The sequence below is a fragment of the Myripristis murdjan genome, chromosome 10, assembly GCF_902150065.1.
Source record: "Myripristis murdjan chromosome 10, fMyrMur1.1, whole genome shotgun sequence".
NCBI lineage: Eukaryota > Metazoa > Chordata > Actinopteri > Holocentriformes > Holocentridae > Myripristis > Myripristis murdjan.
Window position 1 is genome coordinate 11,157,835 of NC_043989.1, and position 27,307 is coordinate 11,185,141.

Sequence of the window (27,307 nt, forward strand, 5' to 3'; positions counted from 1 at the left end):
CAAATATTACTATATCCATATCAAGCAGAAATAGATCTAATGAGTACGGTTCACTTCAAACTACTACAGCTGGGCGTGGATGGAAGCTTGTGCACACATTTGCGCTCATATCGCGTTATTGATAGGACTGGCTCTCTCTGGTTTGTGCTCCGTAGCAAAATGGCCTCTGCCTTCATTCGTGGAAATTCGTTTTGCGTTTTCGCATACTCAGACTGTACGGCTGTAATCGAGCCCCGTTGTTTTCTGTGGATGTGGGTTACAAAGAAGGCAAGCAGCAGTGCACAAGTCCCGCCTGTATTTCCCTCCTGGATGAGTACTAAATAGCGGCGCTCCCGCCTGGGGATTGGAGAGGTGGCTTGTCAGTAAATTAGCCCACCCTCCGACAGTGTGTATGAGGGAAACCGAGCCAGACAGTGACGGATTTTGAGCCCCAGTCATCAGCAGCCTGTCACACAAGGACGCGACAATAGCGACCCACAGCCAGCCAACGCACTGTGACACCTGGCCGCGATGGAGGGAGAAATGCAGCCCGCAGATGAAGGGCCCTGTGCCCCGAAGATGAGCCGACAACAACGGGGTCCCTACAGCACCCTGAAAACCTTCCAGAGCAAGCGGTCGGCGGGCAAGTCGCGGTTTGACAGGTCCGCTGTGGTCGAGGTGCCTGTCTTTGGTGATGGGGGCGGACATCACTTCACTTATCACCCCGGGCAGCCTCATCCCTTCCAGCCGCATCAGCAGCAGCAGCAGCGGCTGCAGCTCCAGCAGACCAGCGTCACCATCAGTAGCAGCCAGCAGCATCACCCGACGCCACAGCAGCAGCAGCAGCATCGTTTCCCATGTGAAAGCAGGCCCAGCAGCAGGGTCCCGACATCCACCTCAGCGACGGCGGGCAGCGTGGCGGCAGCAGCACTTGATGCCCAGCAGCGGCGCACCAGCAGCGGCACGGCGGCGCACCAGGAGCCCAGGTACTCTCCTGGACGAGTCGCACTAAGCCAGGAATCCCCAGACTGCACCTACGGTATAAGCTCAGGTGGGTTTCAAACTTGTTGAGAGGGAGTGTCTGTGATGAGAGCGTCTGCTAGTCATGTTGAGAGGAGGAGGGCTCACACAGCACCTTTGAAGATGATACTTAACAGCTTATTATTCTGTATTTTTCATATTCATACCTTTCCGATCCTACTGCCTGGAAAACAAGTGGTGTGTTTGGAGTTGAGTTCATTTACACGCCTAGTTTCACATGCACATGCCCAGACATTACTTTGTAAAAGCACCAATGCTCTATACATTCAATGCACCTGAAGAGAAGGCAAAAGACAATATCTCATCACTGATAGCATCTCCTTTGTTTGAGCTTTTCCTTTCTGCTGCCATTTCTTCTTTTTTTCCGTTTATCATCAGTGATTGATTTGCTGCTGTATGAGAGAGGTTATGATTGAATGTCCAGTGTGTTTATGTGTGCTGAAATCAGTAATTAAATTGTGTAGCTGCGTGTGTGTGTGTGTGTGTGTGTGTGTGTGTGTGTGTGTGTGTGTGTGTGTGTGTGTGTGTGTGTGTTCATGCATGTATGTGTGTGTGAGGCACAGTGTTACATGCTCATTTTTCTCCACAACTGTTTATTAAAGGGCAGTGCTCAGGAGGAATGTGTTCCCAGCAAGGAGGGCGGGTCCATGGGAACCTACATTAAGATGAAAGCAATGAACCTAATCCCTGCAGTTACTAAATTAAACATTAGACATCTCATCCTCTAATCAGATATTAATCTCTTTATCTCTGCTGGCAGCAGAGGCTCAATTTGCTGTTGGTTATTGTTCCTTTACATGCAATCTTGTTCAGTCCACACAGAATCCAGAATCTATATTAGTCTGCATGCAAATTGGTAACAGTGTGCTGTAGTGATGAAGTATTACAGGGCACACGCTGTAATCTAAAAGGAGCACATATTGAATAACATATACAACCAATTTACATCTATAATGGCTCACTAGATGTGTCTATTTGTTCCTTTCAAGTATAAAGCACAGAGTTCAGTAATGTAGTTGGCTTCCATTTTGGGCTGCATGTGGTCCTCTTTCACCTAGCTATTGGTGGAATAATTACACAAAACCCTATTTCCCTGTGCAAATGAATGTGGCCATATTGTACAAAATGTACAATCCAGCCCAAGCAACACTTCCCATGAATTTCCCATTGAAACAAAATCAGAGTGCTTTTCTCTGTGTGATGAAAAAAAACTTGATGTCCCTCTCATGAAGAGGCGTATCAGAGACCCAAGGACTCAGCAATCAGTTCAGCACACAATAACGCAAATTGCATTTAAAAGCCTTCCCATAGAGTTGTGATTAAAATAAATGGGGCTCATAAATTTGCCTCTGCCGAACATGTTGTTTTTAATGAAATTTTATGAGGCTCTCAGCTCACAGTACCACAGAGCCAGTGAGAGGAGAGGGGGGTGGGGGGTTGGAGTGAGGGCGAATGATATCAGATACATCTGAACGGGTAAACAGAGACGGTGCGCATATTAATAAATGCGACACATCTGCGCCAGGCCGATAGACACGTCTCAGGGAATGGCAACGCAGCAGGGGCCGCCTAGAACTCATTTTGTCTGTGTGTGTGTGTGTGTGTGTGTGTGTGTGTGTGTGTGTGTGTGTGTGTGTGTGTGTGTGTGTGTGTGTGTGTAATGGGCTCATAATCATTACATGGAGGTATGTGTGAGATCATCTTATTTAGACGTGCCTAGACTACCAGGGAAACTGCTCTGGACAATAGCATTGTGCTGATTTCCTTTGCTTGGTTGGGTTTAAATACAGTGGATATTATGACTTCAGAGTTCATTGATATTGGAACAGATTATCATACGTTAACAGAATGCTTTACCTCAATGAGAATGCTTTACCTCAATGAGATAAAAGTAGGAAGGGGGGCAGGGTGTTGTAATGGTCTAGGGAGCCAAACCAGTGGAGCACAAATCACATTGTAACACATACTGCTCTCATAACCAGGCATTGACATGCTTCCTCCTACTGGGAACAGGCCCACTGCAAAACATGACGCTTTGACATCTGCTGTCATTAGAAACTCATCACTCCTGTGTAAGCTAGAGGACAGTCAAAAGAGAAAATGCTATCGATCTATGAAAATAAAAGATTCCTGTACCTCTAAGATGCTAAATTGACCTGACCTCTTGGTTCTACTTCTTCTCTCTGCTGCAGAGAATCGTCTGATCTTGGATGCCTTTGCCCAGCAATGCAGCCGAGTCCTAAGTCTTCTCAACAACGGCCGACTCCTGGAGCCGTCGTCCTCCCTCCCCTCTAACATCAAGCAGGAAGATGGGCCAGGGGAAGGTCAGGGGTTGCAGGGGGGCCACTGTTCCTCTCTGGGGAAGTCAAAACCTGAAGAAAGCACCTCCACCACGGACACAGATGAGGAAGCCCAGCGAAGCCATTTGAACCAACAACAAACCTCTGCCTTTCTGCGCGTCTTCACAGACTCCCTGCAGAACTATCTGCTCTCGGGGCCTCAGCAGCAGCCGTCCCACCTGACTGCAAGCCTGGAGGATGAGCCATGTCCCCCAGCAGAGCCTGGATCCGGTGTGTCTCCTCAGCGGCACAACCTGGGCGGCTGGAGCTCCCCAACTCCATCAGAGTCGTACGGCCACCCCTCGTCCACTTTACCCGAGGAGGAAGAAGAGGAGGAGGAGAGCTGCTGTCCGCGCTGCCTGGAGCTGGAGCAGGAGGTGCTGTCTCTGCAGCAGGAGAATGAGGAGCTCCGCAACAAGCTGGAGAATATACCAGGTACAGTAATGAGGCCTTTCGATTTGCTTGTTTGGGTGGGAATCTGTGCAGATGTTGAAGAGACTTACACCACTGCTGATACACATGAGCAGAAATAGATTGAAGACCCTGAAAAGTGTCACTCCTCTCAAATACTTGAAATGTTTTCAACAAATATTTTGCTCAAGGTTGGTTGATGATTGTACCAAGCTAGAGGATTTCTTAGGCTCATTACAGTGTGTGAGCATTGTGATCTCATACAACTATATCTATGCTTTGACTTGTACGATGCCTATGTCTGGTCAATTGCATAATAATGTATTATCCTAATACTAAAACAACTTCGACTAAGAGTGGGGTTTCCTTTAAAGCAACTGAAACAATTGTATAGTTAATGGTTCAGATTACATTTGATAAACTAAAACTTTGGTTGAGGTTAGGCAATAATAGTGAGGTTACTGGTAATGGCTAAATAAGAATATCCTCAACTGAATATGAAAACCCCTCTCACAAAAGGTGTCAGCTTTATGTATCATTTTATGTGTTGCTTTATGTTTATGCATAAAGTGGTTAATGTTGCTCTGGGTCATTATTTCCAGCTATATGCATCTTTACACCAACCAAATGCAGTCCTGCTACCTAATGTAAGAGCTTCAGAGCCTGGGTCAACAGTCTTAATAGCATCTATCTTTGTTTCCTTCCCTTAAGGCTCCCAAGTGTCACCTTAACCTAATTAGCACTGAGACTGCTCATTTTAACTTCATGATATTATATCACTGTGCTGAATATCCATGTTATACATAAAATACTCAACTTGGATCACAAAACACTTAGCACTAGAAACCAAAATACCCTTTCAGCAAGAGTATACCTCTGTAAAAAAAAAAAAAAAAAAAATGATACATCTGAGTAGTGTCATATTTTCACAATATTGTATCAATTCTCTTGCCCCTTCAATCAATATGCATTCTTTATGCACTTAATTATCATATGATGTGATGAAATCTACAAGTGAATGCGCTTGTAGTAAGTGCATTGTGCTAATTTTGTTTCAGTAAATTGGATTTGTAATGTTGAATTAAGTTGTTTTGAGTCAGTTTGTCACCCCATTTAGCATATAATATGTTGCATATTTTATTAGTCTACCCAGATGTTTTTCAGTAGCTTGTATTCTGCTTTGTTTATGCTTTTTCAGACAATTCTGTTGCAATGTTGCAAAGTGTTGCAATGTATTATGATGCAAATGGTGCAATGATACATATTGTATCATGAGGTCAAGAGTAGAATAATGCATGGTTATTACTATACATTCATAAACCAAACTGATGCAATAGCAGACTTAAACGATGTTGTTTGCAATACACTCTCACATTGTGCTTGTATTACCAGTCATGTTAACTTGTGTTTTCCTGCAGTTCCCTGTCAAAATGTTCTCGACTACTTTAAGACTGTTCTTCAGTTCCACAACCAGCTAGTCCAGCCGATGCCAGAGGAGCAGCTCACGGAGGTGAGGAAACAGTTCATTACAAAACTCAGGCTGTCAGATGTGATTATCATCTCCCAGCTATTTAAAGCATGCATTGTCAGTAGCATATGTTCATATTCTGTCACACAGATTGCACTTAAACCAAGCATGTTCTGTCCTAGCTAGAACCAGGCTGCATCAGAAATATTTCATGCTGTGTTTAAGTAACAGTCCACTGGGGCGAATGTGTAGAATTAAAAAATAAACTCTATCTCTGCAGGAAGAAGAACGGCAAACAGTCTTTGAGGTTTGTGTTTTCATTTAAGCCTATTATGGCCTGACCCATATATTGCTTCATCAATTTCAAGTGGTTTCATTTTAAGAGCTTGAAGCATTTTTTAGGCTAGGGCTTACTTGGATAATACTTGGCCATTAAACAAACAGAAACTGCCGGTGAATTAACTGAAATGATTAGAATTATTTTATAACAGTCCTGAGAAATACTGATAACTCCTTATTATATTAGTGTGAGTATATCTATAAGTATAAATGCCAAAAAGAGCATATAGACAATGCAGTCAAACCAATAAAGTATCCAAGTATATCCAAGTATAAGTATCCAATAAAAAGCAAATTCCTGGTTTATAGCCAAGTGAAACAATTCAAATAATATCCTGTCAAACTGTGAAATGAATAAATGCCTGTAGATAAATATGAACTCCCCTCTGAGCATTACCTCTCAAAGTTTCACTTTCCCCTCCTCACCTCAGGGTAGTAAACAGCTCCTGGGGAACTATCCGCTGTTCATCACTAATAAGCAATGGGACGAAGCTGTCAACTCCTCGAAGAAAGACGGCCGACGGCTGCTGCGCTACCTGATTCGCTTTGTCTTCACCACAGACGAGCTCAAGTACTCCTGCGGCTTGGGCAAAAGGAAGCGCTCCGTCCACTCAGGAGAGCCCGGCCTGGAGAGACGACCGCTCAACCCTGTCAAAGTCAGCTGCCTCAGAGGTACAGCACTGTGAACAGAGGACAGCAGCTGTGTCAACTGTATATTAACATTAACATGACAAATAATACACTTTTGTTTGAGCTGGTGATTTGTCTTTGTGTTTTAACCCTGTGCTCTGCGCATTATGGATTTATGTTTCCATAAAATTACTAATTTATCAGTCTCGAGAATGAAGTACATGCTTCCTGGGTAAGCTTTGGATTCTTTATTGACACACTATATTCAGGGAATTAAATATGCTTTAACTTGTCAACTGATATCTAGGTGTTGTATGAAAAAATATTTTTACGCCTCACTCACATGAGCGTCCTGGGGCTCAACAGCTGCAGCAACTAGCTGGAGTCGCTCATATTTAGAAGACATAACACTTGCATGTGTGTGCGAGTAACAGGACTTGCTCCTGGTATTATCAGCTACATCGCTATGCATCAAGCACCAGCTGTCAAGTCCCATTTCCATCCGTACACACACAGCCAGGCTCATCTGCACAGCAGTGAGAGTCAGCTTCAGTTGTCACTGCCTGTTTCCAGCAGGACTCTGTACTACAAGTAGTTGCATGGGGGAACTTGACTTTATTAAGTTCTGCATTGAGTGGCAATTGTATTTAGATTTAATGTGAACGGGTCCATAGTTTTGTAGTTAAGTTGGACTCTGCATAATTTCATGTGATAGCTGCTCCTCCTCCTCTTTCCATGCTACTATCCCCGCCCAGTGCTTTTACAGTTTCCAAATTAGTGGGGTAGCTGGAGCTGAACCAGCAGACACCATTAAATTAAAAGCTGCATAAAGTAATGTATGGCCTTTATGTACTTCTATTATCAAGCAAGCAATCTTTACAACATCGATAGACATGATCTTCTACTTTGACTGATGTTGCTTGTGAGATTTTTTCATGCAGTTTTGTTGCATGCAGCAGAGTTGTTTTGGAGTTCCATCCAATGAAAATCATGAACTGGGTTTGCATCATTATTTGGAACGTTCCATAGCAACAGTAAAAATGTAATTTACAACATGCAGCAAATTGCATGCAAGTTGCACTGTGTATGGCCGGCATCTGTCACAGACAGAGAGCACCTGGAAAAGTAATGGTTGAGTCAGTATTGAACAATAACCCCATCAACCACGTGGAGAGATTTTACCGTCATTTTCTGCTGCCTACACTTTCAGTTTCTCCACTGTTCACGTCCAGCCACCATGGTCTATGATCTGCAAGACATTATATCATCATGTTACTGGCTGCATCGTCATGCCAACTAGACAGAAAAGGCATGACATCTCCTTTTAAAGCTTTTCAAGTCAAAACTTGTAGCTCCTGATAATATCTAAAGCTAGGCTACAGTTCAAGGATGCTGTGCTGCACTTGTCAAATAGAACTGAAAATTTTTTATCCAAAAAAAAAAAAAAAGAAAAGAAAAGAAACTTGTATTCCAAGATTCTTAGCCTAATTACTCACCCAGGCATACAGTGGGGAGTCACTCGGTGATTTAGTGCCTATTGTGGTTGTACCTTCATGTTTTGAGTGAATTAATTGTTCATTTAAAGGCCTAATGCATCCTGGAGTTTTCTCCATCATTATTTAAGTGGAGTGGATCAGCTGCTCAAGTAGCAACCCACCTAAGATCTCACTGATACAGGTTTAAGCATCACTTGACAGACTACATACTGTTTCAGAAGCTTTTTCAGCTTGCCACAAAAAATGAAGTAAACAGTGAATCTTTGTAATTCTCAGGCATTGAACGCTCAAATTTTTGTTCAACCCCAATACACGCCAAGGTTCACTCATCTTCTCTTTTTCTTGTCAGAGTTCATCCGGATGCACTGTGCCTCAAATCCAGACTGGTGGATGCCGTCAGAGGAGCAGATCAACAAGGTGTTCAGCGACGCGGTGGGCCACGCTCGCCAGGGCCGGGCCGTCGGCACGTTCCTGGGCAGCAGCGGCAGCGGCAGCAGCACCAGCAGCCTCTATATGGAGGGCTACGACGGCCACCTGTCACAGGACGAACTCTATTTGAAAGGCTGTCAGAACGGCCAGGTGGATTGAAGCTGAGGGTAAAAATGGAAGACAAATGCCTAAAATGTAGCTGTACAACATATCCCAAAATGCTGACTTTTTGGTGTCACTTTACACAGGGAAGTAAAACATTCCAGAAGAGGTATATATCATAGGGAATATAAGCAGAATCTCTTTGAAGTAGTCCTCTTTCTCGTAGTTTTGTAGCTCTTTTGCCATTTTTACACCTTCTTTAAGTCTTTAAGGGTGCTTTAAATTTTACACAAAATTTGAGTCTTCCGTTTGCTACTTTTTATATGGTTTGATGTTTGTAGCAGTCATATAAGTTTAATTTGAGGGATAGGGTGCAACCAAACACAGGGGGGCACGAGCATGGGATGGGAGTTTACTATTTTTTCTTTTCTTTTCCACATTTCACAAACGTAATTTAAAGGATAACACATAACTTCAGCTGTTATTCCTGTTGGAATGCTGCCCAAGTCAGAGTCAAATTTCTAAAATACAGGCTGATATATTTTTTTTTAGACAAGGCCTCTGTCCCCATCTCTGACATCCAGCCACCACTCACATTATGGAAACTAATATCTGATCCTCATGCATAAAATGACATATCATTAGCTAAGCACCTTTAATAACAACCCCTCTACAGGAGTGCCTCTTCGAAAGGTTTCGAGAATGAACAAGTCATGTTTTGTAACCTGGTTTTTCATATTTCTAGTCCACTTTTCCATTTGATCAAAGATTGAGATGTTAAGGGACTCATTTCTGCAAAAAAAAAAAAAAAAAAAAGAAGTGAAGTGAAGTGAAGTTTGACAAAATGTAGTCTATCCAGTGTACAATACAGTGTGTGTTGTAAAAGTGTTGGGTTGAAACCGGTTCTGGTCAGTGATGGTGTGCCACGGCAGCCGTGTTGCATCGAAACGTCTGAAATTCCCACGGTAGATTTCAAGATATGCAATGAAAACTTTGCAACACAAGTTAGGGACTCTTGTCACCACTGACCACATCCTCAGTTCTGTAAAACTCTGTAAAAGTGACAGATTGAAAAGTAATTCATTATTACTATTATTATGATTTTTAACAGTTTGATAGTTAGCCTTATAAAATCTGTACTGGTTACATGATATCTCCAAAATTTGTTTTGAACATCACATTCCAACATTACATTATGTTGACTTTTGTCCGATATTCTAAAAATAATACAAAAATACAAATTCAGAGGAAAAACTGGAACACAAAAGCTCAAACAGACTGTTTTGATACTGATGTCAGGTTTTATGTTTTTTTTTTTTTTTTTTTTTTTTTTTTAAATAAAATACAGTTCCTTTCTTTGTTTATTAAATATGAAATTATTCATCCTTATACAGAACGAGTTTTAGGAATCCGACTGGAATCTGTTTGTCTGTCCAAGCCAAGTTTATTCTGTTTACAACCTCATGACTTTACTGTAGGATTTTAAAAAAAGAAGAAAAAAAAAACTTTTAGACTAGGATGGATGGATGTAATATCTGTTGGTTAAAGGCAGCTGCCCTATAATATACTAGAATGCCTTATACTTGACTGAAGACCTCTAGAGCGTGAAGTGTTACTGCTTTGTGTCTTTGAATTTGTGTGATCACAACGTCTAGAAGCGGGCTGCTCGTCTCTCGACCTTTCCTTAAGTTACGCTGAGGAGCTGAATATTTTCTCGAGCACGACTCCTCGGCTCTGAAACGGTTATCTGTAGACTCAACAGAAAACATTCAAGTGATTTTTTTCTCTATTTTTTGAGTTTCTAAGCCTCTCATGCACTTTTAATTGTCTCTCTGTGGGATAAGCTAAAGCAGTACCACAGTGAGAGTTCCCTAAGACAGCATTTAACCATTTTTATTCAGTCATTTTCCTTTTTTTCCGTTGTTGTCTCCTGTTGTTCTCTCAATCACCTAAGTTCACGGCAAAGAAATTTTCCCACATTTGAATGTATCAGATTTATTAGATGACAATAAGTTTGCTGTTTCTGTGAAAAAAAGATGACAGTGCTGTGTAAATGTGTAATATAAAGTACAATATTGTGTGAGGTGTTCTTGAAATACCACGTCTCTCTTTAAAGCCAAGTAGAAAAGTGCCGCAGAAGCCGTGAGCGCCGGGCTCTGTCGTTGTGTACTGTTCTGAATGTGAGCATTTACTTGTGATGACTCAGCATTTCAATGGCATATCATTTACCCTCCAAGTGGCTGTAACAACACTGTGAAACATCAACCTGATTTTTACAAAACAAATCAAATAGTTTGTTGTTTTTTATTTATTATAAATAAAATAAGCATTAAAGCTGGAAAACAACTGATGGTTTTGTCGATTCTCTGCCAAGTGTGAGGTGTTCAATGTTTCTGAGGCTTCTGAATTTTTTGTGGAAGCATTTTCTTAGATATCTATATCTCATTCATAGTCTTTTGTTACTGTGTAATGTCAAGTAAAGACTAAAATTTGGAAGCAGACCAAATTCAAATTGTACAGTAGCAATAAAATTTGTTTTACAAAACCATCTTGTCAACAAAATAAAAATTCTAAAACAAAAAACAGGAAAGCAAATATCTGAACAAAGTTAACTTAATCACATCCATGACTCCAGGTGGGCAAACTTTTGCTAATTATTATCAATAATTATGAATCATTAGAATGATAGACAGATAGATTTACATCTACAGCAATAATTTTAATTGTGGTCTGACTGACTCTCAGTGGATAAACTCATGATAAGTCATGGTTGGTGACTGGCACAGCACGAGTAAAAGCTGTCCACATCATGAGGTATTAATCATTGGCCTTTAGATGACAAGCATATAATCTTACCATGGAGACTCGAGCATTATAAATGTTATATAATAGCCCAAAGATAATGATCCATTATTAAACCTTGCCTTGAGATGATATCCTGTGGTGTAGAACTGAACAAGCTGCTCTGTTTTCTCTCAGATGAACTCTGAAACCGACAAGCACACAGCAGAGAGAGGAGAACTGCTCCAACACAGTTTTTTTTTTTTTTTTTTGTGAGGGCAGCTTGATTAATGACAAACTTAAAATGTCCATTTGTTCCTCTGCACGCTTATGAAAAAGCCTGTGGTAATCCTCCCATCAGTTTTGGTCTTGTATAATTAATAGGACTTTTAATTAACACACACACAGATACGCACACATATCTAGATAGATAGATTGATTTACATTTGCAGCAAAAGGATATAAAAAAAAATGTCATTACTCTGATAAACCCATTATTTCATAGCCTATACTGTAGACACAGTGTAAGTCCCCTGAATATTACGGGAAAATAATAGTAATTTTTCACTGACAGTTATCACATGCATTGCTCTGGTTAATTTCAGCTGTAGTACCACAAATTAATTCATGGGTCAGTGTGGATGTTAGTTAAAAAACCCGCGAGAGCAGCCAGATGTAGGCTTACCAAAGCATGACTGCAGCCTGTGCGTTTCCCCTCCTCATGGTGTGCCTGTTCGCTCCCGCTAGATGGCGCTGCAGGGATGATGCAGGATGATGCAGCTCTGTAGTCCATCTCGAGACTTCTACACAGCCAGCATCAATGGAGAGCTGTACTGTAATTTTAAGGTAACACACATGCCCACTGTGTGTCCAAGGGTAAGTGATGATGAGTGAATGCATCAAACAATCATTCAATCAATCAATCAGAACTGACACTGATACGTCATACAAACCTAATCACTGCTAGACAACAATAGTTTCCAACAGATCCTAAGTAGGTTAATCATGCTTTTTTACTCAGTTTTCATAATTTTAATAAAGTAATTAATTATTTTATCTTTTCTTTTTGGAAATTTAATGTTATTTTAATTGTTGTAAGCTTGTTTTATTTTACTGTGAATTTCGCCCTCATGTTGCCTGCATCATCAGAGTGCATGTTGCTGGGAGCATTGTTGCAGAGATGAAGATAAGGCTGAAAATAGTTCGCCAAACAAACAGTTCTGGAGGGGGATGACTTGGAAAAATGTTTACATGTCACTGAAGGGTCCGCCCAGAAACTCCAGTCAGCGCATCTCTGCTGTTTCAAATGAAGACACAGTTTCTTTAAATGCATTATTCTGGACTCACTTGCCCGTGGAGACGCCTGTTCTCTGACTCTAAGTCTGTAAGTCGCACACAGGGATATGTGATAACGGTCTGGGTGAGTGTTTCTCTTTAATTCTGCGGCATCTATCATACTGTATGCGGGCTTGCTTTCTTCCAGGAGGGCGGGCCGTGCACACAATGAGGAGTTTTCGGACAGTAAACTATTGATGCGACATGTATCGAGCCTGAGTAATTTCAGCACAGACCTCGCCTAACTTGGTTTGCATTGATTGGATTTAGGAATGGCATGCAGCACTCCAGCCCAGCCTAGGCCTGTCTGAAGACTGACGTCGGGCTGAGGCTCGGTGGACTTTGGAGATATTCTGCAGAGGTTTTTGCGTCTGTCTGCAAACGCAGCAGGAAAAGTCAGGCGCAAGGCGGCTGGGGCGACACGGTACCCTCCCCTCTATTGATAAGACACGCTGCCGATTTTAGAGCAGCGCTATTTACGGTGTGAAACGCGGCGCCCCTGTGTAGCGGTGCAATATGATGTCACTTATAGATCTGGACGACGACCAGCGATGGGTGCCCACCCATGTGAATGTCACTGTCCTTCGCGCAAGGGGACTGCGAACGAAGGGCAAGCACGGGAGCCGCTACCTTTACACCATCATCCAGGTGGGGAAGGAGAAATACACCACGGGCTTGGTGGAGAAGGCGGAGGTGCCGGCGTGGAACGAGGAGTGCTGCTTCGAGCTGCTCCCCGGGATTCTGGAGGACGGCGGCCGGAGCGCCTACCCCCCGGGGAGCGGAGACCTGGTCTTCACGGTCATGCACCGGGTGCTTATTGGACTTGACGTGTTTCTGGGTCAAGCCATCATTCCCCTTGATAAAATATTTCAGGATGGAATGTGTCCTAGAGATGAGTAGGTTATGCTTACATTTTAATGTAGCCTGTATGACAAACCACATGCTTGTCATTAGGGACCACTGGAAAAGGGTACTGTAGATAGCCTATTGTGGGTTGTGTCTTTTTTTTTTCTTTCTTTCTTTCAGGCAAGGGGGTGGGTCAGGTTATTTCACACAGTGCAGCACAGGGTAGGGTTCTTTATTTTTTGATTAATTAAATAGACCTACATTCAAGATCTGGGCTGGCCAGGCTCATGCAGCTGCTGGTTGAGGACCCTCTGCCAGTGCATTGTTTCTCAGCCATGCTCTACAGGTTTCCAGTACATCCACACACAGCAGCTGATTTCACTGATCATCATACCCTCAACCAGAGAGGAGGAACAAATCAAAACCAGATAGTGAAACCAGATGCTTTTGCGTTGAGTTGGAGTGGAAACCTTCTTAAGTCACAATGGCACATATTTGGGAAACACTGTCAAGGCTCATATAGCATGCATACAGGTGCATAAAAATCCTAGCCCCCCATATAAACATTATCTAGTCTTCCCTAGCACAACACATACTGCCATGCAAACTGGCAAAGTGAGATGATGTGTGGACAGTTTTCACTGTGGAATAAGTAATGATGATAAAGCAGGATGTGCATCTTCATGGACATGATTTTGCACGTTTATTCCAAGCAGCACTTAAGTTCACTCCAAATACATTAGTCAGCCTGGACAGTGGCTCGCTTGGGTCATGGTGCAAAATATATATTTGTGTAAAGGATGTAGGCCCTGTTTCACTGTTGCAATAACATGTGGTGTCTTATAGGAAACAAAAAAATGATCAGGTGGAGCTCATTTTTAGTAGGCCTGATTCATTTTTCCCTGTAGTCACTTATATTACACAATAGAATTCAACAACTCATTGCCAAATGAGTTGTTGAATACTATATTGACTAACATGTAAATTGCCTTCCAAAATATTTGCTTGCATGTCTAGATGAGGCTTTTGGGATCGCGTAAACTTATCTTTTGAATAATAGTACACCAAATTGTTTCCTGTCTGCCCAAAGCTGCTGTAGATACAAACCCATTCTTGATATCAGGGCTCAGATTACTGCAGGGATGAGATCTCTGCAACAGTCTGGCCAATTAGACTCTATTTTGACCATTTCAGAGAAATTGAGGACCACAGAAAAAACAGGGAGGGAGGGTCATCTGAGGTTAAAATTCCTCCATACACTGTTGAAAATGAAAACCATGAGTCCTGTGCTCTTTGCGATACATGTTGATATACAGTACAATAGGCGAATGTATAGTAATAACACTTCTATAATAACTTGCTATGATTGAAAACCTCTCATATGGTTTTGGTCACTCTGACCCTAGTATGTAAATAATCTCTCCCACTCTCACATACATGCACACACACACATACATAGTCATTCAGGGGTTTGGAAGAGACCTTAGAATAGCTTTAATGAAACTAAGGAAGCTCTCACACCGTTTTCGTTAAAGAATTAGGTAAACGGTCAGCTCAGTTCACCAGGGTGCCCTTTTCAAATCAAGAATGTGAGTCCTGCATTGACCTGAGAGCTACTTGTTGAGGCTTGCGTTCACAAGTCCACCAAACAGCGTGACATCATGCCTTTTGATGGACTATTCACCTTGCCAAAAAACAAATTACATAAAAGACTGTTCAGAGTTGCTAAGTGAGGCCAGTGATCTATGAAACCTTTGAAAAACACACTTATCATGAGGTTACTTTGTGCTCTGTTTCTGGAGTCAGTTTTCGAACATGTGGTCTTATGAAAAATTGCCAAAAAATTGAATATTCTCAGTTTAACATCTGTTTTCACTTGCTTCTTTGTACAAACATCTAGACATATGAGCTTATAGCTGTCAAGGTAAGCTGGTTAGCCAGTCTGCTGAATCCACAGGATCATGAATGTTGCAGTCATCAATGAATAGAAGCACAGTGAAGTCAGGGCTATTTATAATATATATTTTTATTTATATTTAGAACAGAGATCCTGCTTTGAATCTCAAATTTGCCAGTCAGTAAACTTTTGCTCCCAAAAATGATTTATGTTCGTATAACTATAAACCAATCTGCTCCTTTTATCATAGAGTTGTGTTAAGTGGCAAGTCTGCTCTCCCTTGACCCCAATTAGCCTTAGCCCTGTTGTTGATAATTATTGATAGAATGTTATCCATAATACAGGTGATCATTTTTAATATATGGGGAATACTACCGCATTTAAAAACATTTCATTTCCTCCACCAGAACAGCAGAAAACCTCCTTGTGCTGACAGATGCTGAGGCATTATTTTCCACAACTCATCACTACATTAGCCCTGTAATGCACACTGTTTTTACAGCCTGGTAAAGTTTTTTTTTTTTTTTTTTTTTCCAATGGTCTTTTACAGTAAACGCTCATTATAATGAGTAATAATTTCCGAAAAGCAAACCATTCACATCTATTTTTACAGTTCTAAGTAGTAAAGTCCAATAAATTCCTAAAATAAATATATTGCAAATATCTCCCTTTTGAGTAAAGAAACTAAATATAAATATATTTCTACACATGCAATTTGTGCTGAACTCAGTTTATACATGTCAAATCTTAAACGGTCCTGATAATGTTTTTCAATCTGCTCTTAAATTTTATTATATTAACCATTTAATATTAGTTATGACATTATCCCACCAAACACAAAAAGCATTTTGTCTTGTTGAAACTTCAGACAAGTTTTTTTTTTTTCTTTTTAATTATGTGCTATGTTATGTTGGTTGTCACATAAATGATTACCAGTTCAAACAGATTCCAGCCTGCTGAGATAAATTGAACTACAAAGGAAAATTCATGAAAGTTGAAAGGGGTTGTATAATTAAGAAGTTAAGGATGACTCTGTCTCAGATAGCTGAGACAAAATGAGGAAATCTAAGTTCAAACACTTAATTTGACTGAGCAACACTAGCCAAGTTGTTCTGACGAATAAGGTTTACAGAAAGTCTGTGTCCAAGTGCTTATCTAATTTGCCTCATTAAAATTCTTTGAAGAACGTGGTTATGTCACAGGTGGTGTGCAGGGACTCGTGTGTAACATGCAGCATTCACACCATCCACAGCATGGAGAGAATATACAGAGCAGAAAGCAATACCTCACATCTGGCTTTAATTGTGGCTTCTCCGCCCATTCTCCTCTCTCTATACTCAGTGAAACTCACATTGAATTCCTGCTGTTTGTTTTGGCTCTATGACATTTTCTCTGGGCCGCTCAGAAAGGGCTTAGAAGGCGGAAGCAGTGGGAGGATTTCACAGGTCGACTCCTTGGAACGTCCTTGTCACACACAGTACATATGCACAAGGAATTTAGATTATTATTTCCTGGTCTGAAATAAATAAAATAGTTTCTTGTCCAACACAGTGGTCTCATTTTAACTACCATCCCTGCAGCAGTAGGCCTGTTTCCAAGTTATGCAATGCTGGGAAGGTATTGCCAAGAGGAAATCGGTGTTTTTCTGCTTGTTTCTTATTTTCTTTCTATCTCAGTGAATGACCAGATAATACATGTAACTTCTGCTCTGAGCTTAGTGTTTCTGCAGATAGCATTATATTTAACATATTCCGCTGATGTATTAAGATGAGGTAGTTACATAAGATTGAGTTTTGTCATAGTTTGGATGTTGACTGTCCCCCTTCCTTTTGTTGGGGCAGATGGCTCAAGCTCCACTCTAAGGCTGGAAGGAAGGAGAAGGAGCGTGGCGAATTGCAGGTGACCGTGCAGTTCACTCGAAACAACATGACAGCCAGTATGTTTGACCTCACCATGAAGGACAAGCCACGCTCTGCCTTTGGCAAGCTCAAGGATCGCGTCACAGGAAGGAAGAGGGGAGATGTGGAGTCTTCCTCAGCCATTGTGCCTGGACGCTACGCAGCTTTGTCAGGATCCCTGGGGCAGCCATTTGGAGAGGGGGGTGGGGGAGGCCTGGAATCAGTAGATATACCAGAAGAGAAGAGGAGTAAGATGAAAGATTTCTTCAAAGGGAAGCTACGCAAGTCATCTGACACCAGGTCATGCTCATCACTAGCTTCAGAGAGCAGCATGTCCTCCATGGCCAGTGATAACCCCGGCCCTCCACCTAACCTTGACCTGTTGGCAGACCCTCCCAGCTCCCCTATCTACAGTAGCAAAGTGAGAGTGGACAGCATGTACGGAGAAACTGACTTAGCTAAAAAAGGTAGGCTTCCTGTCATGTGCATGATATGGAGGCTGATGACTTTAGGTGTGACTTATGTATGGCTATTAATTTTATGGTACTCACTAAAACCTAACAACCTACATTTTAAGCTGGTAGTTACCAAGGAATTGAGGATCATCCTCACGATCTCCTATAGACCAGCCCCCCCTGCATGTTACACAGTATATACATTGCTCAGATTTACTTGTCTTCCAATTTTTAACATTGTATGGTAAAAGCGTCTCATCCTGATTCTTGTAACCCATTTCTTACTTTCCAACAGTGCTCACCAGCCAGCACACCACAAAGGTTCTGACCCACAAACGAGCCTTCAGCGATGAAGCTAGTAAAGCCACGGCCGCCTTTCCTCGATCATATCTCGCAGTGGAGTCCCTTAAAGGTCAGAGCATGACTCAGTCCAAATCTTCATTGTGTATCAATGGAAGCCACATCTATGACTCTGAGCCGTCAACTCCCAAGAGCTCGGGAGCCATCCCATCCAAGTTAGTCTTGCTAGAGAAATGCTCCCCACTGTCTCGCTCTCTGCAGAACCTCACCAAGCGAAGTGAGGACAAAGGTTCCCCTGGCGAGAGCCGACGCTGGTCCTTTGACAAGATGAAAAAAGAGGAAAAGGAGGATGAAAAGGAACCTGAGCCATCAGCTCTCTCAATTCAGTCTGCTCAGATAGGGGATCGCCAATTGCAGGCAACAGTTCCAATACTCTCCTCTGGGGCTGATTCATCTGACAAAGGGAGAAAGCTAAGAAAGACTGGAGGAAGAAGCGATTCTCTCCCTGCTAAGTCAGACCTGAACCAGAGTGGTTCGACATCTGAAGGGAGACTCAGAGGCTGGTTTGGCTCCAGTGATTCCCACAGCAAGCCAAGGTGAGTGAGGGGCATTACAGTCCTGCCCAGGGTGTTTGAGCAGTGTACCTTCCATTTAAGCCAAACAGTAGGCATCCTCATCCCTGTGAGGCCTGTATTCAGTTGGGTGTCCTGAGTTCAGTGTTTCTGCTGCTCCCTGCTCATTTGAAGTGGAATTGATTGGGTTCATACTTTGCTCCATTTTACCACCATGCTGTATCATCTCATATTTCCCACAGCGCCATCCAAATAGCAGTTCAGCAGTTCCATTTTCATCTCTCAAGTGTTTGTCTGTCTTCCTCAATTTGAGACGCAATGTCATTGTGGTGTAGAAACACATGCTTTCAAAATGATGGGAAAGTCATTCCATATTTATATGAGCTCACCCAACAGAATAGCTGCCACTGCAGATGACCAAACCCTGAATGGCAAAAAAGCTACACTGCATTGTGTCTTTCTTTTGCTTGATTATTTTGCAAATGTGTTGTGCTTTTTTTCAATTGAATCTGTGTTATTGTTTCCATAATTCTATTTTTTGGCCAATTTTCTGTCCACTGACTTTAAATGTCTGAAGATAGTCAAGCATTTCAGTTTTGTGGCCGACAGAAAAATGTCCTTCCTTGCTCTGGAATATCAACAAGTATTTTGGTGCTCTTTTCTGTTTGTGTTAGAAAGATTCTCCCCATTGGTCAACTGGCACATCATTAACTAAGAGGACTACTTGTGCCCTATTTCCTTCACAGGCTGGAAGTTTCTCCTAAGGTAGAAAGCAACTCAGACGTACCCCCTCCCCTCCCCCCTCGCTCCCCCAACCCCAACCAATGCTCCTCTCCCTCTGCCTCCTCCACTGGTCATGTCTCACCTGATAATGGGAGTCACACTAACCCCTTCACCCCCTCCTCTTCACCCTCCTCAACCCCCATCTCCCCTTCCAACCCTTTCCTCACGCGTATGCAGCGCAACCCCTTTTTTGAGGAGCTCATAGCTGAAGAGTTGCGGAAGTCTCCCCCTCTTGTGCCTTGCTCCTCTTCTGGCTCACCCCTCTCTCATTACACTGCTCTGCCTTCCCAGCCATGCACACCTAGCTCTGGTAATGATGTTAAGCCCAAGCAACTGGCCTCCATAAGGCGAGAGCGCCCCAGGCCAGTGGCTAGGCAGATTTCCCTCCCCGCATTACTTCGCACACCAGCCACGCCTAGTTCCCCCAATCACTCCACTCCTCGCTCCATGTCAGAGAGTGGGGCAGAATGTGATGACTCCTTTGATGCCTTTGCCTCCAGCAGGCTGAACTCACCAAAGGCGACTCTTCCTCTAAATTCTGTGAAAACCATCCGAGCTTCACCTCATACAAGCAGCAACCCTCCAGTTCATAATAATGCCATTAATCCAATAGAAGAGTTACAAACATTTGAAGTGGAACCTCCTCCTTTGCCTCCAAGGAGGCTTTTGAGAAGTTCAGTGAGTGAGGTATACTCCAACAGCTGGCTGCATAGAGGTCAGGAGCTAGCTGTTCAGAAAGAAGCCTGCCTTCTTTCGCAGACTGGTGTGGCCTCCTTACAACATGGAAGAGAAGGAGAACGAAAAAGAAACACACCCAGTATATCTCCAGACCCTCAGACAAGCAGTGACACCTCTGATTCCCTCAGCATTCTCTCTCAGTCGTGTGCAAACAGGACTTCCCCAGGATTCATGTGTGAAGAAAAGCTCAAGAAGTTTAAATATGAACCTTTAGAAGATGAGACTGACTGCTGGAGGGGGATGCTGTTCGAGCAAGACTTATACGGACGTGTTGGCAGAGGAAATTATGTTGAGACCAAAGTAAACACTAAACTTTTGTCACTGAAGACTGAGGAAACTCTGAGGAATGAGATCCTATCAAAGAACACCAGCCATTCCCAACAAGTTGAAGTACCTAAAACGCTTCTTGGTAATGAGCTGTCTGTTGCTGATCTTTTGAGTATGTCATCTGGAACTCCCTCCAAGTCAAACTTGAAGGCACTAAGTTCTGCTTCCACCGCATTAGAGCCAACAGTAAATTCTCCTCCCATTCATCCAGCTCAGCCTTTGTGTGTAAACAACAATGTAACTGACACACTAACGTTGGAAGATCTCAACATGAATGTGAATAATTCTGATTTTGGTTTTATTGATTCTGATGGTTCCTCGCCATCAGAAATAGCCGATACTCTCAAAGGTCCTGGCAGTCTTTCACAACCATCAGAAGATTCACCCATAGCCATTTACAACACAGAGACTGTGACCACATCAGAGGATGTGTTCACTTTGAAGAATACATCCTCACCTCAGATGAACACTTCCTTTGAAACAACTGAGTCACCTAACAGACTGTGCAGAGTCTCACCAGTTTGCCAAGACAACTGCTGGGATGAGCGATGTGAACTGAACAATGTGGCCCCGCAGGGTAACTCCATACACAATAGGACAGAGAATGCTGCTTTGTCATTAGGCAGTCAATCATCTGATCAACCTGATGTTGAAACTAAAGATATGACACAAGGTGTTGATAATTTTAAAGTGACACAAGCTGCCTTTGATGATAATGGCAACCCACAAGCCAGACTAGCCGGTAGACAGGTAGTCAGTGCACGTTTTAGGCCAAAAGGAATAACCCGAGAGCACAACAGTGGCAGTCCAGTCAGTCAAAATAAAAAGGGAGAAGGCACAGCTGAACAGTTGTCATCCCTTGTTGAAAAGATTTCAGATGCTACAGAAGAACCTTTCTCATATCAACCGACTAAATCGCCTCCTCCCTGTTCACTGACAGTAGATACAGAGACAGCCTCTCTGGCAGATAGCACAGATGAAAACCAGAAAGCCCAAAGTGAGTTTAATACCACATCACTGAAGCCTTCAAAAGAAGACACGGACACCATTTGGTCCAGTTTTACAGGAAATAGTGTAACAGAAAATCCCAGTGCGATTAGTTTTGAAGATCTCCATGCAAAAGTAGCCCCAAGCCTGAGAACCCCTTCAAAGTCTAAACCCACTTCTCCCATCCCTTCCTCTGCGCTCTCCCTGTCAGCTGATGCACAGGCTAAACTCCATCCTACCCCTGCCTTTTGCCCCTCCATAAACCCCCCAAGTATGGGGCCCAGTGCTGGAGCCAGTACTACTCTGGCTGTGGCCCCCTACTCCTCCTCTTCCTCCTCCTTCTGTACCTCCTCCACCACTGCCCAGCCCCCGGTCGATGCACGGCACTCACTTTTGCCTGAGGAGACACAGCCAGCTAGCAACCTGCCCCTTCAGGAGAGCAGGTGAGGATATGTACAGACCTCCTCTTTAAATGTATTGCAAGGTATTAACCTGTAGAAAACAGGAATGGCAGGCAACAGTTGCACATACATCACAAAACTCTGTAAATGGGGAATAAATCTCAAACTACCTTTACATTTTCTTTTTTGCTGAAATATTTCTGTTGCTCTTATGGTTTTGTTTACCGCTGGTCTGGCCTGTTGGATGCTGAATGTATTTTTGCCTCTTCTAAATGCCACCTGTTCATCCAAAGCAGTTGGATGATGCCCGCTGTGCACTGTAGTTTGCTTTGCTTCACTTTTATGTTACTCATCCCATGTTTCAGTTTCATGTTGTCTGTTATGATTTTACAAGTTCTTTATGAACTTAGTTTGCTTTGCTGCTCTTTTGGCTGCTACCTGCCGATGAAACTAAACATAAATCTCCCTTGTAGTGCTATATTATCATAGTGCAAGAACATGTGGTAGCCCTCCAGTATGTCAAGCAGCCATCTTGGTCAGAGTTATGGCTTAAGTCAGCGTAATTGTAATAATCAGAATAAATAAACAATCAAATGAAAAGGGTCCCTGAGCTTGATTTTGGCTCTGTGGCAAAATCAAAAAGTGAGTAAATACAGTCACAGGTAACAAACAAGAAATAACGAACGCCCATGGTTATGAGTTATACTATCTTTACAACAGATATAGGAGACATATAGGAAATACTGTTGTACTGAGTAGCATTTATTAATGTGCTGTCAAGTATTTACTAGCTGAGAGATAAATAGACAATATAAGAGTTTCATAGAAAAGCGTAACTGGTCATTTAAATACCATTTGGATTGATGATTCTTAATGTTCATTTACAAAAGTGACAACAAAATCTTTGAAGGATTAATGCAGAAGCCCAGCTTTGCTTTTTTGCAGTGAATGTAATAAAGCTTTAAATTGAATTCTAATTTTAACATTAATTCTCAGTTTCTAAGCTGTTGCTGCTGAATAGGGAGCTATGTGTTCCCTCCATGACTATTTCATCCTCGATGAGCAAGAAGTGACTGCACCTGCACTAATTTAGCCTTTTCTTTTGTTTTTATTCTTTCAAAAACTTGACTAGTATGGCTGTGATTTTCTAATGCTTAAAGACCTGTAGATGCCATTTTAATATTTCCTCTATTATTTAGTCTTCCTTTACTGATCAAGTGGTTGATCTTGATCTGCTTTGAACTGTTAAGCCTTTTCTATAAAATATATTTACTTACAGCACAGTTATTGTTAACTGGAGAATGACGTGAAATACAATAACTTGCCAAAATTTCAACATACTGTACAAGATGATTATGGTAATGCATTTTAATCATCCAGATACTGTTACTACACTGTAGAGTGTTAGTAAGTGTACATGCTTGTTGAAATGCTAGTGCTGCTGACCTGTTTGCTTTGCAGCCCCCATCCAGTGAAGCCACTAACCTCCAGCCATCCTGAGAAGAAGGAGAGTCGCTCTGTTCTGGAGAAGCTCAAGTCCACGATCCACCCCGGACGCACGTCCCACCAGACTGTGGCTGAGCCTGAGAAGAGTCAGGTACTGCAAAACTCAAAAACATAATGCTAGTCGCGGGCTGGACAATGTGGACAAAATCAAATATACCTGGATATTGTGACGATATTATATGGAAGACTACTGGTTTAAAGATATTTACATACAATATTTTTGATAAACAGTCAGTAGTGTTTGGATGTTATGACCAAGAAGCAAGAGACAAATATTAGAACAGCTAGAACGGTCAGATAAGCACAGAAAAAAGCACCCCTTTACTGTAATGCAGCCTTTAAAACTAGAAAAAGCAACATTTGCACCATATCACAATATTACCAAATGTAAAATCCCAGACGATTTCTAGTTTCAAGTCATGATATTGATATAATATCAATATATCACCCAGACCTACTCCGGTTCTTTATGAATCATTTATAACTCTTCACATAGACAAAATCCTCTATTTTATATGTAATCCATCAGTTACTAAATTTATTGATATTTTGTTGGTCTTGTGCAGAAAATATTGTGGGTGTTCTCATGTTACCCAGGGGGCAAAATAAGCATCCTAGAGTGTTACCACAATGTTTGCAAATTAATATAATGTAAGGAAATGTCCCATACATGGAGTATTCTGGCTTTCGGCTGCACTTTTTCAGCTAATGTCTCATCCACGTTGAGCTGTATACGTAGTGTAAGTTCATTATGTCCTCAGTAAATTCCCGTAGATTTTTCTATTTAAGGACAAAATAAAAAAAAAAAACAATTGTGTTGACATTCTGGTGACACTTCTGATGAAGGTGGAAGATTCACGCCGAAACTGTCAGGTAAAACAATTTTTTTTTTTTTTTTTTTAATTTTGTCCTTAAAAAGAAAAATCTACGGGGTGAGTTGTATACGGTTCAGTTAAGCTCAGTTCATTTCAGTTCTTTAAGTAAATTAAATTCAGTGTGATTGAATATGACACCTTTTTTCTGCATCCCACATGTGGCATCATTATAACAAGGCATAGTGCACACATATCACACTGAAAAAAAGACAGTATTTGCATAAATCGCATAAATGATTGTTTACAGTTGTGTAGTTTTGGAACCCTCACAGTTCTTATTTAAAATTCGCTTCTGGTACATTTCTTTTTTCTTTTTTTTTTATTTGGATTTGTCTCACACATGGGTACCAAGTGGAATTTTGGTTTGTTTTTAATTATGTGCTATATGTGTGTGGGTGGTGCTTTCATACACCGGTAACACTTTACAATAACAATACAACAATTAACGTTAGTTAACGTTAGTTAATGCCGTAATGGTTAATTAACTGTTAGTTAATGATTGTTATGGCATTTACTAATGTTGATAATATCTACAATAACCCTTAAATAACATATAAATTAATACCTTAGCATGAACAGCATTAGTAAATGATTCTTAGACACATTAGTTAACGGTTAGTTAATTGTTACTTAATGTTCATTACCTGTTACTTAATGTTTATTATGGCATTCACTAACGTTAATTGTTGTACTGTTATTGTAAAGTGTTATCCATACACCTTTGACACCCTTTAAGTGCCACTGTTGCTATGAATAAATCAGATAAGTGAACATGCCTATCTGCCAGCAGCCTCCTCCCTATCCTCTAATACATGGAGACAAAGTGCTGAGCCCAATATTTATAGCAATACTGAATATTGCTCATTTTTTGTTGACGTCAAAAATTTACTCCCAGCACTGCGTGAGTCACTGTGTGAGGCACAAAGGAATGAAATGTTTACATGGCTCAGTAACTCGATTAGAGTCATCGTCAACAGGTTTCTCATCATCAGAATATGAGTTTAACCAGGTTATTCTTGTTATGACATTTAGATGCATCGACCCAAGACCATGTTAACTGAATTCCTGCACCACGGTTTCTGCCCATATCTGCCAGTTAAATTCTGAAACTTTTCAATGACTTTTTCATAACCGTATACCGAATTTATGTGGCTGTATTTCTGTGGAGAAACGAGCAACTTTGACCACTAGCAAGATAATAACGAGACAAATAAAATCTAAATCTGATTTGCTGGCTGCCAAGAAGAAACAAGAGCTGATTTCCAAGGAACAGTTAAAGACTTTTATACATTATACTTGATGTACGCTATTCTTTTCATACTTTCTACTTTCCTTACTGATGTCCAAGAAATAAAAGTAACTAAATTGTTCTCCCTTCTCAGGTTTTAACTTGACTTTTCAGAATTATCATCATTTAAAAAAAAGTTCAATGACATTTGGAAAAATTTTAGGGATATTTCATAATTCTCCAAAACATTTCCACAACTGGATGTGACATTTTCAAATTCCATGACTTTTCCAGGATTTCCATGAGCATAGAAACCCTGCTGAGCATGTTAACATAGCCAGTGATATCTTGTTCATGTGCTCTTTCCATCCCCGCTGCCTCAGGAGGTGAGAGTGGACAGCTCTGCCCAGTACCAGCACCTGACCAACATGGAGCTGATCTCCCTGCTGCTGCAGCAGGAGATGGACATGCAGAAGCAGCAGGCCGCCTCAGAGCAGCAGGGGGCGCTGCTGGAGAAACGAGAGGCTGAGCTGAAAAAGGTCAAGACACAGGTTCGAGACCTCGAGGACTACATTGATAATCTTTTGCTGCGGATAATGGAGCAGACGCCCACGCTGCTTCAAGTGCGCTCTCGACATAAGTGACAAGAGCACCGGGGTGTGTATGGTGTTGCACACAGTGTACGATCATTTTCCTCTAGAACACTGTTTCTCCAGTAGATTGTAACTGAATGCAGAGGCTGAGTTCAAATCACAGGGTTAGTTCTGATTTTTGGATGTTTACTTGAAAAGAGAGACTGTTGCACAAAGGGTAAAAAAATGCAGATTAGGAAGCACTGTTCTAGAGGCAGGTGTAGTAAAAAACACACACACAAAATCTGATCTCACAATCATCCAGGTCTTCTCACTGCTAATACTGCCCTGTTGATGTAGACACAATATTAAGCAACATGCATGCTTGTTACTATCTCAATTTGGTATGAACAAACAAAGAACCAAGCTCTTTGAGAGAAACCTCTGTCACAGCAGAGGCACATGGTTATTTCACCCATGCTTGCTAGAATCAGGTAAGGTACTCAGCTGTTGTCAATTTAAAATAACTTACTGCTTTCACTTATGCTTCTATGAAAAACAGGCTACAGGAAACATCTTTTTGGAATTACATCTACTACGCTCTTCAGGGATTAAAATAGTTACTCTGGCAAAATATGACATTACCTCAGGTAACCTTAAAAATCATGTTTGGGTTGGCAGCTCATGAAGTTGTACTCAAAATAAGCTAACATTTTGAAATAATATTTTCAAACAGTGTTAATCTCAAACACAGTTCCACCAAGTGCCGATTGGACAATGGTTAACTTGAGTTAATTTCATATTTTGGAAGAAATGTGACAAAAAAAAAAAAAATAAAAAAAAATAGCGCCATGTCATAAAAAAACTGTAATGCAGTATGAATACTGGAAAGTAGTATCATACGAAAATCTGTTTCTGCATTAACATTGCTGTATGATAAGCAAAAATAATTATTACATCTCTTAGGAGAAAAGATGGGGGAGGTCTCACTGCTCGTTTGTTTACACTTTGTTTTTCATTTTTAGAAAGCATTGTGTTCTCTAAACTCTTGTTTCTGATTATAGCCTTAAACAACTGGAATGTTTTAATACAGTTTTTACGTTCTGTTGTCTATTCTGCAAATGTTTGAGCTGAAACAGTAAAAATGTTATTGAGGAAATAACAAAACGACAATGCAGTAAATAAGAGTATTAAGTTATTTCTGTCAAATAGTTTTGTCATTATAATATATTCTCTAATGCCACTCTAGAACCGCTGTAGCTAATTGCATTGCTTTACATGACCGCACTACTGTAATAAAGTTAAAAAAATAAATAAATAAAGTGCACATGAACCAGTGGATGTTTTAAAGCTCCTCATCCTCGTGTCATTGACCACATCATACTGGGCTACACAGATTCATGCACAGTGGATGTAAATACTGTAGTAACGTTGTTTTCTGTCCACTAGAGGGCGCGCCTCACTCCACAGTATCCCAGCCTCTCCTGCTGAGTGCACAAAAGGCTCCTCGGTACTGCAAATGAGTGTGGAAACCTGCTGCCTCAGCATGGACCTTGTCCTTGACTCTGTAGC

The 27,307-nt window shown here is 41.5% G+C and overlaps 2 protein-coding genes across 4 annotated transcripts; both read left to right on the top strand.

The window, feature by feature from the left end:
- Nucleotides 1-510: 510 nt before the first annotated feature.
- On the top strand, nt 511-9,543 carry bend4 (BEN domain containing 4). Its single transcript, XM_030061879.1, has 6 exons — nt 511-1,030; nt 3,213-3,794; nt 5,189-5,280; nt 5,519-5,545; nt 6,009-6,249; nt 8,053-9,543. The coding sequence occupies exons 1-6, from the start codon at nt 511-513 to the stop codon at nt 8,289-8,291; spliced, it is 1,701 nt and encodes a 566-aa protein (XP_029917739.1). The 3' UTR covers nt 8,292-9,543.
- A 2,850-nt stretch (nt 9,544-12,393) lies between these two features.
- Nucleotides 12,394-27,057, top strand: rab11fip5b (RAB11 family interacting protein 5b (class I)). Of its 3 annotated transcripts, none has more exons than XM_030062775.1 (6): nt 12,394-12,435; nt 16,935-17,458; nt 17,742-18,342; nt 19,065-21,596; nt 23,016-23,151; nt 25,547-27,057. In XM_030062775.1, the coding sequence occupies exons 2-6, from the start codon at nt 17,020-17,022 to the stop codon at nt 25,805-25,807; spliced, it is 3,969 nt and encodes a 1,322-aa protein (XP_029918635.1). In that variant the 5' UTR covers nt 12,394-12,435; nt 16,935-17,019; the 3' UTR covers nt 25,808-27,057. The 3 variants fall into 3 exon arrangements, with proteins under 3 accessions (XP_029918635.1, XP_029918633.1, XP_029918634.1); XM_030062773.1 differs by lacking the exon at nt 12,394-12,435 and adding an exon at nt 12,870-13,246; XM_030062774.1 differs by lacking the exon at nt 12,394-12,435 and adding an exon at nt 12,870-13,246 and having other exon boundaries at nt 25,550-27,057.
- Nucleotides 27,058-27,307: the final 250 nt, after the last annotated feature.